The sequence below is a fragment of the Meleagris gallopavo genome, chromosome 22 (assembly GCF_905368555.1).
Source record: "Meleagris gallopavo chromosome 22, MGAL_WU_HG_1.1, whole genome shotgun sequence".
In the NCBI taxonomy this organism is placed as follows: domain Eukaryota; kingdom Metazoa; phylum Chordata; class Aves; order Galliformes; family Phasianidae; genus Meleagris; species Meleagris gallopavo.
Genome location: NC_139425.1, coordinates 3,301,513 through 3,318,125, shown reverse-complemented (window position 1 = coordinate 3,318,125; position 16,613 = coordinate 3,301,513). Strand labels below are relative to the sequence as shown.

The 16,613-nt window shown below is 41.8% G+C and overlaps 1 protein-coding gene across 12 annotated transcripts in view; it reads right to left on the bottom strand.

Moving 5' to 3' along the window:
- PTPRT (protein tyrosine phosphatase receptor type T) overlaps positions 1–16,613 on the bottom strand; it is a 554,909-nt gene that overhangs the window by 217,234 nt on the left and 321,062 nt on the right. For all 12 annotated transcript variants that reach the window (XR_014887677.1, XR_014887680.1, XR_014887679.1 and 9 more), the window contains exons 10-11: positions 14,032–14,233; positions 10,778–10,880 (exon numbers count right to left, since the gene is read on the bottom strand). Coding sequence is in view for 3 of the 12 variants with exons in the window: in XM_085241335.1 (XP_085097461.1) it covers positions 10,778–10,880; positions 14,032–14,233 (305 nt within the window). In the remaining 9 variants the exon portion in view is untranslated. The remainder of the gene's footprint in view (positions 1–10,777; positions 10,881–14,031; positions 14,234–16,613) is intronic.

The following is a 16,613-nucleotide window of genomic DNA, read 5'->3' as shown; positions in this document are numbered from 1 at the left end:
ATTCCATCAATACAATCGTTAAAAGAAATCAGCTTCTTCACATCTGCAAGAAGGCATTCACACAAATAATGCTTATGAAAGCGATGCTACTTGAGGAAATAGTTTCTCATATTGCAAAGCTATTACACCAGATCTTTCATTTTGAAGTTATTTTTGTGTGCTCTTTAAACACTCATTTAAATTAAACAACTCTTCGGCTACATTTGCTCAAGTCGAAAATATCAAAATTCAGCCAAATTTGTTTAAAAAAAAAAAAAAAGAAAAGAAAAGAAGATTTTAACTACTGCCGTTGCTATGAAAAAATCCTGCTGAGATAGAGCCAGTGGTAATGCAATCCATTTCATCAAGAAGGCTGATAACAGTCTCTCCACATTTTATTCCATTCTGACACTCAGCCCAGTAGCCCAGATTTACCAGCCCACCACAGCCTTTCTACCTTGAAATTCATGAAATAAAACGCAGTGATTTCACACTTGGGTAACACTATTTGGAGCCACTGTTTTCATATGGGCGTTTATTTATCACTAGAACATGAAGCTTTGCTAAATTTCTACGATGACTGGAACAGGCACTAGAAAAAGGTAAGCAAATGTTAAGACTGATCCTATCCCTGTTGGACTAAAATTCCAACTGTAGTTCAACTTTTGCTATAGCTGGACTAATGGACTAAACGAATAACCCCAGCAGCGCCAGTAAACTCCAAGCAGAAATGTGTTACATGTACAAAACACACACAGCTGTCACGAAGACAACTATATTGAGAGGCAGTGTCTAATGACCAAAGGAAGGACTGTGCTCAAAAGCCCGATTGTTCTAGCTCTGGCCTTTAGCCCATACTTGAAAAAATTGCTTTCTCTCCATGCTCAGACCACCAGAACACTGCGTCTATTTAGCTGCGCTACAAGGGCTGCTCCGAAAGTAATGCCTCCTATTTTATGGCGTTGGTCCACAACCTCAGAGGCAGATGTTGGTGGGATGGCAGTAGAGGTTGAAACTTCCCACCAATATCCTGTTCCGCTTTGTTGCCATGTGACAGATTGCAGCAGAGGGGCAGCCTGACAGAATAATGTCTGACACTGAATTCTGTATGAAGCAAAGAGGTGGAATTGAATTCCTCCATACAGAAAGAATGTCACCCGCTGACATTCACTGACACCTGCTGAACAGTGATGGAGATCAAGCCGTGGATGTGAGCACAGTGAGTGGTGCATTTCAGCAGTGGTGACAGTGACAGTGTGCTACCTCTGCTGGTGCAGACAGTTACAAGCACGGCATGCAGGATCTTGTTCACTGGCAAAAAGGCACAGCTAATAGTGGCGACTGCTGAAAAGTAGTGGTTTGTAGCTGAGAATGTGCTCTATTAAGTCGTGTCATTGTATTCTTTGTATCGGTTGCAGTTTCCATGGAAATAAATAGGAGCCATTACTCTTAGATTGACCCATGTTTATTTACACATGTGTATATATATAAATATAAATATAAATATATATATATATATAGCATTTTTTTAAATGCCTAAAGTTTCTTCTGTTTAATCTTATTGGGAAAAAAAAAACATGGTAAAAATAATATAGAACTAGAGGGCATTTCAAAACACTGTGTTCCATTATCTCAGCCATCTCCATAAGGCTGACCTGGCTTGCAACACAGATTAGACATAATAGCTGCTGCTCCCCCGTGGAATAGGCCCAGTCCCTATCTCTCCAGCTCAATGTTATTTTGTGCTGGCAGATTAAAGATAATGAGTGCAGACAGACAGGGCTTTCGCTGCAACAGGAGCTAATGTTTGTGGCTTTGGAGGTGTTTTTTCCCTCCTGAACCACCTGCCATCTGTTTGATCTAGAGGAAAAAAAAAACACCACAACCCTTTTGTGCTGATGTCACTTAGCATTAAACAGGCATCGCTGACTGAGGTCTCACTGATCGCTGGTTTGTCTTGAGACCAGAAGAAAGAAAGTTTCAAGGACAAGAAGAGCCAAAGCAGTTCTTTGGCTACCTACAGGACTAGGAGAGAGCGTGGCAGGCCTTTCACTGCATGTTCAGCCATGCTCTCCATAAAGCAGAGCCTTGCACAAAGGCTGGGTGTATCTGCATCAGTTCCCAATGAGTTTGGGTATTTCCAATGGCTTCCCTGAAATTAAGCCAGTTTCCATACAGAAACAATCTAGTTTTTTCTCCATTTTACAGGCCAATAGCTACTGGACTTCACAGGGAAAACCCATACATATGAATCTAAAATCTTTTCTTAACAACAGAACAATAGAACTGATTTATTTATGTAACTAAAAGGCTAATGAAAGCAAGACAAACAGAAACACTTGCTCCAACGTCAGCAGAAGCGTCATTATTAAATAAGGCTGCTGTGCTCACGTCACGGTCTACTCACTGTTATTTTATCCACGAACAATAGAGAACATGAGCTCTCCTGGGAGATGGTAACACAGATTTTCACCTTCTAAAAGCTACAGAGGAATACTGGCCAGATTCTTTCTGCCTGTTCTGGGCATGCTGTGCTTTTCAGGAGGTGCGAAACGCTGCTGCTTCTGTCAGCAGGAAGAAGTGGCACCTTCAGCTCTGGAATACAAGTAAACTGTGGGTGGGAAAAGAGGAAAATGGAAATCCCAAGGATAAGGGCTGACAGCTGGTCTGTCATCACTTGTAAACACCTTCGGAGATCCCCAACAGAGTGGGAATGGGGCAGATTTATCCAACGGGAGGCCGTGCCTGATAAAGACATACTTCACCATTCACTCTCTTTAAAGCTATGCATCTTTTTGATGTGAGAGAAAAGCTGAAACATAGGGTGAATCCTCTGGGAGGAATTAAAAAAACCTTCAACCTGCATCAACATCAGCTCCTGCAATTAGTTTTGAATCAGGCAAGGTGGGTACTGAGGAAAGTCAGCATCTTCTGTTCTACTGTTTGGCCTTTCCAGTGAAATACTGCTCTCCACCTCTCTCCTCACCTTCGCCTTTTGCACCATGACTACTTTTAATTAAACCAGTCCAATTTCCCCTTCCTTCTGCACCGTAAGCAAGTCTCTCACCATCTCCTAGCTCTGCCTTTTGCTTTGGAAAAGCGCTGTGCTAGGAGAACTGAAATTATAGAGAGGCAGAACAGCACCATGGCTGGAGAGGTTTACTCTTCTGAATTGTCTGGCTGCATTTATGATAATCCCTTCATTCCATCTGCAGCCCACGCGCTGGTGCAGCAGCCCCCTTTTCTAGTTCAAGAAATTATGCATTCATTATGGAGGAAATTAACACCTCAAAGCAAACTATAATTAGGAATTCTTCAATTCGGTTTATGCTTTTTCAATTAGGCCCTCTATAATTTTAATCACGGGAGCATTAACATGTTTCCGGAATTTATATACCTGTAGTATAATTAAATCCTGAAATGCCTTAGTCTGCAACAGCAAAGCAGAGCTTACTCATCTTCCCTTTTATTGCAGTTTTGTGTTATTGCAGACACATTGAGGGGCACCTGCTAGCACAAACACTGCCTGCCACATGCAGGAAGGCATCCGTTTACCCTCTGAACATCTCCGCCCTGCTGCTGCTGGAGGAATGCTGGCTGGATAGGACTCATACACTGCTTCCGAGGGGTGATGTTTGCCAGGGACTATTGCCCAGGTTCATCCCATCTGATTGTAAGTACCAAAAGGAGCTGCTTCAATTAAGCAAACGTTTCTCCGTGGCCCATGAAGGGAACCAAGCTGCTGCCTGTGGGCAAGCTCCCACCTGGGGCAGCTCATCTCACCTCAGGATGTGATCCAGGGGCTGCTGCAAGCAAAAAGGAGGCTTGGTGGTACATTTCAACAAATGCATTTTCTAGTTTTTAAAATATTTTACGCAGTTTGCAATTATCCTTTTATTCTGGGATAACACAGAAGGGGAATACTGACTCCAGCTGCTCCGATGCAAATTAAGAAACATCTTGGGAAAAAGAAACCCTCACACTGGAAATGGGGGCATTTCCCTCTTTTCCCTCTTTGTCTTATCAGCTGACAGCTTGATGTGAGAAAACGGCCATCAATTTGTGATTCTCAGCTTAAAGTTCAGACTTCATTAACCTTTTGATTGCTGGAATTTAACCTGACAGATCATGTGGACAGCATGAAAGATTTATGCAAAAACATTCACTCCCTGACTCTCAATATCCTCAGGCCTTCAGAAAGCGCACTGAAAAATGTTAGTAAAAGCTTCACTGTGCAGCTAATAAAACGCTACTTGACACAAAAGAATTGTCTATGTGTAATTTGATTGTTAAAATATTATAATTAAAATATATGTAAATTTGATGGCTTTCCTCTCCCATTCCCAGCTGCTGCCAGACTCTCCACAGAACGGTTTAGCAAGACACAGCAGGTCATGCAGGCTCAGAGAGCAGGCATGTTTCTGATGGCTGATAAATGGGTAACGGCAGCTTGGTGACATTTTAAGGGACAGTCCTATCAGATGTAGCAGTAAGAGAACTTATTTCCAGTACCAGATGAGACAACTGACCCAAAATGCCACTTATCCTCACTTTTTAGGGCCAGGATCTGGCTCTTCAGGGGAACTAAAAAACCTTGAAACATCTATTCAACTGATCATGTCACGCTGTATAAAAATCAAAATGTTCCTTCCTGATACTTACAGCTGTCACCTTGTTTCCTGACTCAACCCTGCATCTCCATCGCACTTCTCCCTTGATACAGCAGGCACAGCATTTGTAAGATCCAGAACAACTCCAAGTGTCACTGAAGTCATTCTGCATGCCCTACAACCACCATGCAGTGACTCCAGCAGATACGGACGCGTATGCTCAGCTGTGCTGTGCCCTGCTAAGTTCACCAAGGGCAGAACACACTGACTTTACAGGTCAACCTGTAAATATTTAAGGCGAAACTCTGCTCCTTTTTGGTATAATAACCATCACAGCAGACTGTGCAGCTGCCATTATTCCCAACCTTTCATGCAAATTCTCATTCTCTTGGGCGCAATCACACAGCACTGAAGAAAAAGCAGCTCTAGTTTACCTTTGAGAGGAGAAGAACTTCGCTCATTTACCTTCAAACCCTTGCCTAAATGAAAGACAGAACGCCATGCAGGAGAAACCCAGTTTGAATGATTTTAGAACAATATCCCTGAGGAATATTATGGGAGATGTTAATTAATACAGATAATTAGGCTTGTACTATCAGAAGCCTAGATTGATAATCTCATTCCTCATTAGATACTATAAAATTAAAAGATCTAATGTGATGACTGTTTGCCCTCTGTTCAATCAACTGCATCATGTGATGCATACACTGGAATAAAAGTTTAGTAAAAGCAGGCTGGGATTTTTATTTTCCAGGTATTTACGGCACGCCTATCAATGCAGCTGAACTCTCAGAATTACCAAGGGCATAATAATTTGTTATGCTCCCCACAGCTTTAAACATCAGAACCTTTTTTATTGCTTTCCTGATCCCCGACTCCAATCTTTATTTTCAAGCACAAAGTATTCTGTGCAGGAGTTTTAAGAACAAGAAATCGCCACCCGTTCCTGGCATTAATGAATTTATTATAAGCATAAATGCCTGAGGCAAACTCATGTGGTAACACTCAAAAGTAGCAAAGCAACAAGCTGAACAGCACTGCTCCCAACACAGACACTGAGATGTAAACACCAAAGCCCCTATCTGCAAAACAAACAAAAACCCAACAGATTCTGCAAATGTATAGCTCCTCTTTTGTAGATCTCATTCCTCCTCCATCACACGATCAGGGTTATTCGGTTTGCAAATGATTGCTTTGCATGGATGGAAAGAACTACCGTGTTTCCAAAAATAATACTACTACTAATACTACTAATAATAATCAAGATGCCAGTGAGAGGGATTTATTAAGTTCTATACAAATAGACGGTAGCTGAAATGACAAGAAAAGAAAGAATGACATGAAGATGGACATTACAGCCTATGAATTCAGAGACTCAGCATTTCTACTTTGTCGCACTGAAGTGGAAGGCAAGTGTTAAGCAGTGAAAGTCTCAGCACTCCAACACAAGATGGAAGCAATGCCACTTCCCAACATTACAGGAAATTTTCCTTTGTTACTACGTGTAAGAACATGCAGAAACATCATAGAGGATTGCTTGCTTGGAGAACAGCTTGAGCAGAAAAACAGAAAAAAACACTGTTCTTAGGTGTTGTGTTGAATAACAACACAACTGTTTTCTCTTGATTCATTTAGCAACACACAGACCAAAAATATTTCCTATATTTCATGCTTGGGAGACCAAAAATCAGATAATACTCATGAGTAACACGGGGCTTTGTTCATATAAATTAATTTCTCCTACTGGCTGGCTGGCGATATGAAAATACTTGTTTCACCTTTTGCTCAGTGCTTCTAAATATATTCAAAAGACTTCCAGTTCCCTTCTCCTGTTTAGATTTCCTTATTTTCTTTAAGATGTGCATTAACACAATAACCCATCCACCTTCAGCAAAGTGATTAAGTATATCCAACCACTGCGCAAACGCATCGTAAACAAATCTGACCTAAATAATTTATCCACCGTTTCTCACACCTCCTCCTTACACAGCACACACACACCTGTATATATGCACAGGGTCATGTGCAAAGTTTGAAAACTTACGTTCTAAAAACACTTTTCCTTAGCCCAGCACAGGTTCAGGTGCCTAAAAACCATCAGATATCTGATGCATGTGCATCACAGTTTGGATACTGATACACTTTGGAGAACTGCAGCAAGGCTATACAGAAAAATTAATTTTTTTTTTTTTTTAAGCAAAGAGATTTGCCACCACCTCCAAAGTGTAATTGCAGACTCTGCTCTAAATGGCCCCTGCAGCTCCAAGAGATGGAATGGCATGCCAACAATGCAATCACCCTTATAGTGAGCATTATTTCAACTCTGAAATCCCTAAAACTAACACATGCTCTGAAAATGTGATGTTCTCTGTAATAGTAGTATAGGTGGATACAACCGACGGTTTCTTAATAAACGAGATGGACTTCCAAATACTCGGCACACAGCAAACAGCCCAGCGGACTTGTCATGGAGATAAAATCCCTCACAGCAGTATTTTCAGGCAGTGAATAAGATATAAATTCTCAAATAGAGGTCTAAAGATGTCACATGTGAATAATCTATGAAGGACCGACTCAGCCCTCCTGACAATAACGGATTCACAGGCAAAATTATCTTCAAAATCACACTGGGATTTTTTTCAGAAAGGAGTTGAGGAATAAAGATTGGGAACACTTGCATTCTTCTTTCCCCCTTCTGAATCTATTACAGATGAATGTCAGTCTTCAGCAATCAATCACAACACCATTCACAGGCTTTGAATTGATATAAGAAGCACCAAAAGTTATTTTTAAAGGGCAATGTGGTGTCAAACTCTGCAGGTTTCACCACAAGGGAATAATGAAATGCCCAGGCTGCAAGGGAGGATATTTATGCCTTGCTGATGCTCCACCTTTCTTCTGGCAATAAGACAAAGTCTACCAAAGTATACCTAAGTTTATATTATTTTTATTAGTTCATATGAAAGTGTCTTGATTTTTATCTATAGTTTGTTAACAATGTCAAGTTCACAATCATTAGTTTTATAAACAACCACATTTAAGTTATTGATCGTGAGCACAAGGAAACATCAGAAATGTCTCAATGTTGAAAGTGACTTTGGATTTAGTGCACCCATATTTCAATGAGAGGAAGAACAGTGAATCTTTTCTGCAATATTCTGCAATATTACTCTAAAAATGATCTTGCAGATCGTACTCCATCTGTATGCTGCTCAGACTAGAGCAGAATGAAATAACACAACGCAGTCACGTATCTATCTTTTGGGAGATACTGGTTTACAATCAAACCCTCACACATAGATATGCCAATTCATCTCCCTAGCATCTGAGAGAAAATATGAAGAATAATTGCTATGTACTGAAGGTGTTCTTTTGTTGTTGTTGTTTCTTTACTTTCACATTTTGGAAGGATTATATTGGAAACGTGGGGCACTGTAGAGTAGAAACTGGCTGCCTGAAGTACTGTCAAGAGGATGAGATGAGAGGTCTACCTATTTCTGCACAGTGACAGATCAGAGGCTTTATGAGATACTGTGAGCAGTATCTATTTCAGACCATTTTCAAGAGCCCTTTCTGAAACAACCCAGGCAGGCTGAGTGGTCAGGTGGAAAAGGGAATGGATTGACGAAAGCATGGCCATGCCTAGAAGAGAGGCCAGGAGAGCAGACATCCTACAGACATCCTTTAGGCATGCTGGGCATCCTTCCCATCACGTGGAATCCCTCCAGCTACCTCGCACAGCCTCAACGCTCAGCACCAGTGTTGCCTGAATCTGAATCTGTATCTTCACTAATGGCTTGGTAAATGAATGGGAAATGGCATCAGACTAAGAGGGGATGGAAGCACTCAAGGTTTGCATCAAGATTTAAAAGCATTTTGAAAGTCAATTTGATGACAACTAGTAGAGACAAACACAAAATATTATACTTGTGAAGGAAAAATAAACTTGAAATATAAAACAAATAACCAGACAAGAAAAAGAGGGTATATTAACTCTCAGCATGAATATGAACAAAAAAATCTATGAAAAAGCAAAGAAACACCTCATCCTTTTGTGATAAGTGTCACCAACAGTTCATAGCACGTTATTATTCTAATTGGCTGGACGGTTGTTGAAGCCTCTGAGGGAGTGCAACCTGCTTTTGGATATTGTAAGTGTGCAGAACAGGCTGAAAGAAAAGGGAATTGGTTGGGAAAATCTGATTCAAGGTCAGATTTGTTGGATTTCATAAGGTTAGACTAAGAGCAGGCTATATTTATACAGCAAAAGGAATTCATTCATTGTTCAGCTGTCATAGCTAATAAAAAGCTAAATATCTCCCCTGAGATTTTTAGGGGAGGACTCCTCCCCTGTCACACACATACACCTCTGCTCTGGATTTCTGTGTCAATGGACAGGGCTCAATAAAAAAAGTCATCTCATCATTTGGATGTGGCATAAATATTACACTCTGCAGACATGCACTATAGGCTACAACGCGATTAAAGAAACTAGACTGAAAAATTAGGAAAACTTTGTAGATTTTTTTTTCTTATAATAGATGCATTTGCTGAAAAAGACACTGTTCTCTAAAAGAGGTTGAAGTATAGCAAATTGGCTTCAAGAAAAATCGCAAGACTTTCAATAAAAAGACGAAATAGCAACACTCTTAAGACAGCAGGTGGTAAAACGAGATACAGGAACGTTCCCCCATATAAAGAAATAAAACAAAGCAGAGCTCTGTGATTTTACTGCCATTTTCCAGCACAACAATATCCCTAAAGGACTCAGAAAATAGGCTCCTAAATTCGTTCATATGGAGTACCAGAGATTAAAAGGGAAATGTTGAAGCCTGCTTCTCAGAACAACTAGAAAGGGGGTGGTGCTCAGTTTTTAAAAAAATAGCTATTTTGCTTTAAACTAACAATGCAACTTGGGAAAAAGCTGTGACAGAGATGGAGCACTAATTGGGGTAGGATACTTCATTAAATTAAACAAGTTTACACGTGAGTAATCTGCTCCTGAACACTTAGTGAGACGCCTTCAAAAAGCACTAGGAACTCATCCGTGGGATGTACAAAGCCCATACACTTCTGAGAGAAGCAATTATTTGTTTTTAAAATACCACTCAGAGGAAAAAAAGAAGTGTCTTGTGAAAACTCAAGGGAAATCCTAAAGAGCCTACAGGAAGGTAACGGCTGCTGGGTATTTTACAGAGCAGCCCAGATCCTCCTAGGTAAACTACAGCTAATTTTATCATAAGCAGTTTAATTCACATGCTCAGCTGAAGAGAACGGAGGATGGAGGAGTGCCTGGCATTCCTGCCAGCTTCAGGTAAGGCAGCGCTGTCTCTGAGAGGCAGTTTGTTCTCTTGTGCTGATGCCTTTCAACACGTGCACGTTTACCAAAGCAAAAGACAGCAGTGGAGTACAGGCCTCTAAGTCACGTTTCAGCAGCCAGAGAGAGATCTGCAGCTAGGTGCCCCATTTCAGTCCTGGAGAGCCAGTAAGAATGCAATCCAGCCCAGGATTAGTCACAAAATTAGTCACAGATGTTTTCTACAAGGCCATCATCCTGTTTCACAAGTTCCATCCATATAGCTTCCTTCCCCTGAGTCCTCCGCTCTGGAAATGGAAACTGCCCACCTACAGCTGGTGGCATCCCACTAAACCAGAGGGACTCTGCCAGCCTCCATCACCTCCTCTCTCTGCAACAAGCTGGGGGCAGCAGCTGACTTGTAACACTGAGATGCGAGGAGCCTGGCTTGATCCAGATTTGGAACAAATGACCTGCAAACATTTGTTCAGGCATTCCTACCATATATATAATTACAACAAAGGCTTGTCCCTCAGAAACGAGGGCAGGAGATGGAGGCCTGCAGCCTCGTCTACGCTTGCTGAGCTCACATCACAGCACATAGCTTTATATACTGAAACTCCAGTATTGCTGAGGCTCCTGAGGCAATGCCGAAAGGGCAGTGACCCCATGCAATGCCATCAGCAACCATTCCTGGAGGTTAGCAGCGGGATGCATTTATAAAAGGAAACGTGAAAGGCAGAATCAACAGCCAAGTTGGCCACGTAGCCAGCGTTCGCTTTCAACAGCTCCGTTATCAGATGAGAATAAATGATGAGTGAAACCTGGGGAAGAAGGAGAGGGGAACGCTGCAAATAAAAATAAAAAAAAAAAAGAAAAAGGAATCACCCACCTGACAGGGGCTCCCCGGGACTGAGCAGGCTTCAGCATGACAGTGATGGTGGTGTCTGTCTCGTTCAAGGGCGAGTCCGTGTCGTACTCTGGCATTGATGGTGCTGCAGCAGAACAAAGAGCAACATGTCACTGAGACACCAGTTGCTGCCTCTGGTAGTGATGGCAACGTGCTATTAACATTTCTTGGAGCTCGTTTAACATTTCTCAAATGAAACATCAAAATACTTTCTCAATGTTATGACCAAAATTGTCATAACTGTTTAAAAAATTTGTACACTCATTTCCTATTAAAATTAAACAGGACACTCAAATCTTCAAACTGGCCTTGAAAATCCTGCCCTGAATTTTTAAGACTTAGCAATCCTTTGGGATGGGATTGTTTTTTCAAAATTAAAAGTAGACGAAGAACTGCATGGACATTGAAAGATGCCATCTGAAACCTGTGAATCAGTGGTGGGGCTGAAAGCTGCACCCAGGAACCCAGCTCTTATTCACTATTCGTGCGAATGGATGAGAGTTCTCACATCTTAAAGAATTTTTAATGCACATGTGTGAGATGTATCTCCTTGATTAGCTGGAAGGTACATTATGAAGTAGGAAAGCATCAAGAGAAGAACGTGGAATTATTTGAGCACTCAAACAGGTATTTAACCCCAGTGCTTTAGTGGTGTGTCCACCAGCGTGTGTTGTGGGCAGTGACCAACCAGAGTATCCATCACTCCAGCAGTGGTGTTCCTCACAGCAATATGGAAGACCACTGACCACTCACACCTAACTCCAGTTCTCTTCCTACTTCTGCTTTATTACCTTCTGCTACGATCATTTCATCAAGGTGGGACAAGTTTCCCTAGCAAACACAGCCTACTCATTACGTTAATTCTTCCTTCCCCAGTAGCAGACATCCCTTAGGGACAAAAAAACTGAAGAATCTGAGCAGCACTGTATTTATTCCAAAGAGGTAAGCTTTGTCGAAATATCCCTAAATATAAAGCAAATAGAAGAATTTACATGAAGAGCACAGTCCCACTCAGTTCATCTCCAACTCTCAAGGGCAAGCTGCACTGTGGGGGTCCCACATTTAATCCTCTCACAGCGATTTCCACAGTAATCCTGTTTACAATCAGGATTTTTATCTAAATGCCTGAAAACTGTTAAGCACGGTGTTTCCTATTATCAGCTCAGCAACTGACTTCCCTATCCATAAGCTGGCAACGAGTTCAGAACAAATGGCAGTTCCTTAGCAGGAATTCCTCTGCAGAAGGTGCTGTGCACTGAGGGAAGCAGTATGAGTCACTTAAAGATGTAGGGCACCAGCAGTACCCAGTACCTGATAGCGCTGTACTCACTGGAAACGCCACAGTCAGAACTGTTTGCTGCTCCTGCACTGGGCAGAGGTGACACTGCAGTGCTGCAGGGCTCCTTGGGCACCACGAGCAGGTTGGGCTGTACCTCTGCAGGCTCTGCTTTGCTGCAGCTTCCATTGGCCTAGTTGTAATGCTGCACTGGTGCGACTGAATGGCCTCTGCTGTGTCAGCCAGCTGGGCTGGTTCCTTCACAGAATGCACCATTTGACTTTCAGATGCCATTTAGTTGAGAAACAAATGGAAGCGACATCGTTTTTGGCAGGTGTAGCTAATGGTATCAAGTACAATTCAGCAACTGCACTGTTATTTGTCACAAGATGCTGTAACAGGATATGGCATTTTTGTGTCCTCAACATGGAAGAGTTGGACAGTGCCTCATTAAAATGACTTTTGGCAGTGACCTCCCTAAAGCAGAGAGCACTGCTCACTGATGTGGTGCCTGTTTTGCTGAGTCCTGCCCAAAGAGAAGTCCTTGGGAATTCAGGCTAGTATTATAAAGTGTGTGATAAATAGTATATAAGTGTGATAAATAAATTAACAAACATCCACCCAGATAAACATACACATTCACACTTTCCTACTGCATAGGGTGGCCTTTCATTTTAAAACTAGCAGTTTCCAGACAGCCTTACAAAGACATTCTAAGTGAAAATAAGTCAATGCAAATCTCATTTTTCTCTCTACTTCCTTTAGGATTGCATCTTAAAGTAAATATAACAGTAACTCCAAAATCCCGTGCAGAGGACTGACCATACAACAGTACAATCTAACGCCAGAGGAGCCTGCATGAGGCCTGTGCCTATCTACTACAAACAAGAAGTTCAGAGGACAGAGAAAGAGATGATAAACTGAGCTCAGTGCCCATACATTTAATAACCATGCAGGCTTCTAACAAGATTTGAGCACTCCCTTAAAAATAAAATGAAAAGAAACTGAATAAGAAGAGAAAAGCACCCCCATTCCTGTGCTGTTTTGTTCCTCTGGCCAGAGGTGAGCAGAGGACACGCCATGCCTTCCCTCTGCAGGCAGCCTTACAGCCCTTGGCTGTACTCCACGTGGATGTGACATGAGCTTCTGCACTACGCCTAAAAGGCTCTAGCTTTGCTGATGGTCAGTGCAGAGAATAGAGATATTTAACTGTTATTTACTGCTAACAACTTACTAATCAGTTCTGAAAGATAAGGGAAAATATGCAGTGCTGCATATTTCAGCATTACAAGTGTCCCAAACATTTGATTTGATGTCACTGTGATAGATACTCTAAAAAAATGTCCATTAGAGAACCTGGCTTAGTGAAAATCTAATATTTAATTCTGCATATGTTCATTCAATGTCATCTCAACCACCACCTTACCTATTTGAGCTGTTGGTAGCCAGACCGAGTTTCCTTGCTTCTCCCGAGTACCCAGGAGCTTTCTCTGCAGTGCCTCCTGATTTCAGGGCCTTTGACATCCTTCTCTACCTACCTGAGGCCCTTCCCGTGGTCTTACTCAGGAAAGAAACCCATAAATACAGTTTCTCTTCTTCATTTTCTTCTCTTTCTGCTATTAATTCAATTACTTCACTGCATTCGTTTTTGATGTATTCTTGAGATAAAGCCACATTTTTGAAGGAGCTTCTGTGACCAAGCATATAATTTGAATAATCTGCTATAGTGAGAGTTCATCTATTGAACTAACAAAGGTTCCCATCTGAAATCCTCCTAAGGCATCCACAAATTAGCCCCTGCATTTGTAATCTGAACAAAAGTAGATAATAGATTACGGTCCCTATAAAACTCGTGGAGGAGACACCAAGCTGAACGCCTTTTTATTGTTTCACACATCAGTTGTAGATCTAAAGAACAAAGCCCTGTAAAGTTCCTTTTTTGTCTTCCCCAAAGCAATACCTGAAATCTTAGTTGCAATCCGTGTTGTGATGGGTGGCCCAAAGCCCTTCACTGTGCTGGCCTTGATGGTGAATGAATACGTTGTCCCTGGGTACAATCCTACAAAGAGGTGATGCGTTTCATTCCTTAGTTTGAAGACTTTCCCTCTTTGGCTGGACAGGTCAGCACTGGGATCCAGAGACCCAACGGCCTTGTAAGTAATCTGCAAATGAAGAACAAGGACAGTAAGGTGATATGGCCTCTGTCTGCGCCCCTATTTCACTCCCTTCTTGGAACTGAAGATCGAAAATAAAAGGGCAGATATAAGGGTAAGCATCTCCTAGTGAACTACCCTGTGTTTGGATGCTGGCAAGTGAACATCACCATTTTTCCAAGCTTTACTTTGGAAGAAGCTAATTTCTTCTCTCCACTAAAATCTCAGCGTGTGCTGATGTACAACAGAAGCCACTAAGAACAACTTTTTGTTCTCCACCCCAAACTTCTGCAGCCGAAGCTGAGCACAGCACAACTTGCAGAATTTTTGTGAGAATTTCCCGTACGATCCCCCAGAGCACAGGGGAACTTTTGGTGCACACAGGGATACATTTTCCATCAGGCAGTTGTTGTTTTCAGGAGGCTTTTAAGAAGAAACAGGAGCCTTTTACTGACAACAAAATTGTCCGAGTTCTTCTCCTATGCTGAAGACATCGTGCCAAAACGAAAGAGTGAAATTAAATGACAGGCTCACACGAAATAAATATCACAAAGCCTTTAGACAGCAGTCCCACTCTTTTCCTTGAGCTCATGAGACAGCTGCTGATAGAATTTCCCAGTTTTAGCCCCGGGCTGCAGGCTTACACATGGCGCCATGTCCCAAAGCAACCCAGCTAGGCCACAGCCCTGCATGCTCTGCACTGCTAACACACCTTCAGGTGAAGCCAGGCTGAACACACACCTTTGAAATTCTGCTCGAGCTCCGTTCTGTTTACCCGCGACAGCCCCTGTGATACGCAGACACTTGCGAGGAGAGCTCATGACTTATTTACCAGCCAATTCCTTCCTCACCTTCCAAATTCAATCCAGAGGCAGCTCAATTTCAACTGAGCTGTCAATATAATATAAGGCGCTCCGCTGCTCTCCTAACCTTTCCTTATATTATGGGATCCTCGCTTATTTGTAATGAAACACTATGAATAAATCAATGTATGTTAATATATGAAGTCTTCAATATTTTATGAAGGACTCCATGAAAATCTAATTCCCAGGTTTGCTGAAAGAGCCTTTGAAAATTTTTAAGTTGCTTGTATTGTGACAGGAGGAAAATGTTCTGTTTAAAGGAAAAATAAACAAACAATATTTAAAAGATGGGGCTTTAATAGTAACAGGATAAAAAAGGAATTATAAATAAGCAGCTTGTAGGCGATCCCACGGCAAACCTGCTAACTTTTCCAGGAATTACAACCAGCTTTTAAATTTTTATTGCTTGCTAGAAACCTGAGGAGGAGACAGAACTTGGTGCAGTAAGCATTAAAACAAGGCAATTAAATGCTGGAGCAGAAACGTGTGGTCCTGCTCCTTGTCCTCAGGTATGGTGAGGTGCACACAAGGCACTGCTGTGGCACCTGGAGGGAACAGCACCTGTGCACCTCCACCAGCAGAACCTGAAAGGGGTCAAAGACCTTAAACACAGAGATGTGACCCAGCCAAGGCCCCAGCAAATTCCAGAATGAAAAATGCATGCACTGTGTTTGTTAGGAATGAACTGATGCAGTCCATATGCTCTATTTGTAAACAGAGTGTTAGAGAAGTGACAATTGTGTATGCTTCTGCAGGAGAAGGAAATAATGAGGAATTGGGGAAATGGTGAGGAGCATCACAAGGGCACCAGGCACCAAGTTCACGGGGTGTCCTGTGCAAAACCACAGCTGTTTGCTTCCAACACACTGCACAGAAGGCTATAAGTGGAAGTGGAAGATGAAACTGTCCTTGATCTGCATTTAAATAAATGCATTCACTTACCTTTGCCAGTTCTAAAGTTACTACAAAATGAGTTATTTTTCTTCATCAATATACATGCATATCCCCTAAAGGCAAATGGGTAAAAATGTTTTTGAGAGAGAGAGAAAAAAAAAAACACAAAAACAATAACAAAGAAAATCACTGCTATAAAAAAAAAAAAAAAAAAAGAGGGGGAGGCTTGCTGCTCACTAAGTGAGCACAAGGATCTTAAACCAGCATGGGTTCAACTCATAAAAAGTGGGAAGGAGAAAGCAGCACTTGAGAGAACACATCCAAGATTATTTGAGGTTACAGCTTGGGCCAATTTTCAGGAAGACTGTTCACTCACATCAGTTATTTCCCCAAATTTTTCTAAGGGTATGTAAACTGTGGTAAAGACACATTCCTGACATAACCAAACTGCAAGGTGATTACTGCAGCAGACACCATTCCCATTGATGTGGATCTTACTAACCCAGGTGAAAAAGAACAACCCTTGTCCCCAAAACATGACACTAAATTTTAATATGGAAACAGGGAGAAGAGAAACAAAAAGCAGTAGTACAAAACTTATCCAAAACAGTGGTGATGCAGTGGCACAGCTG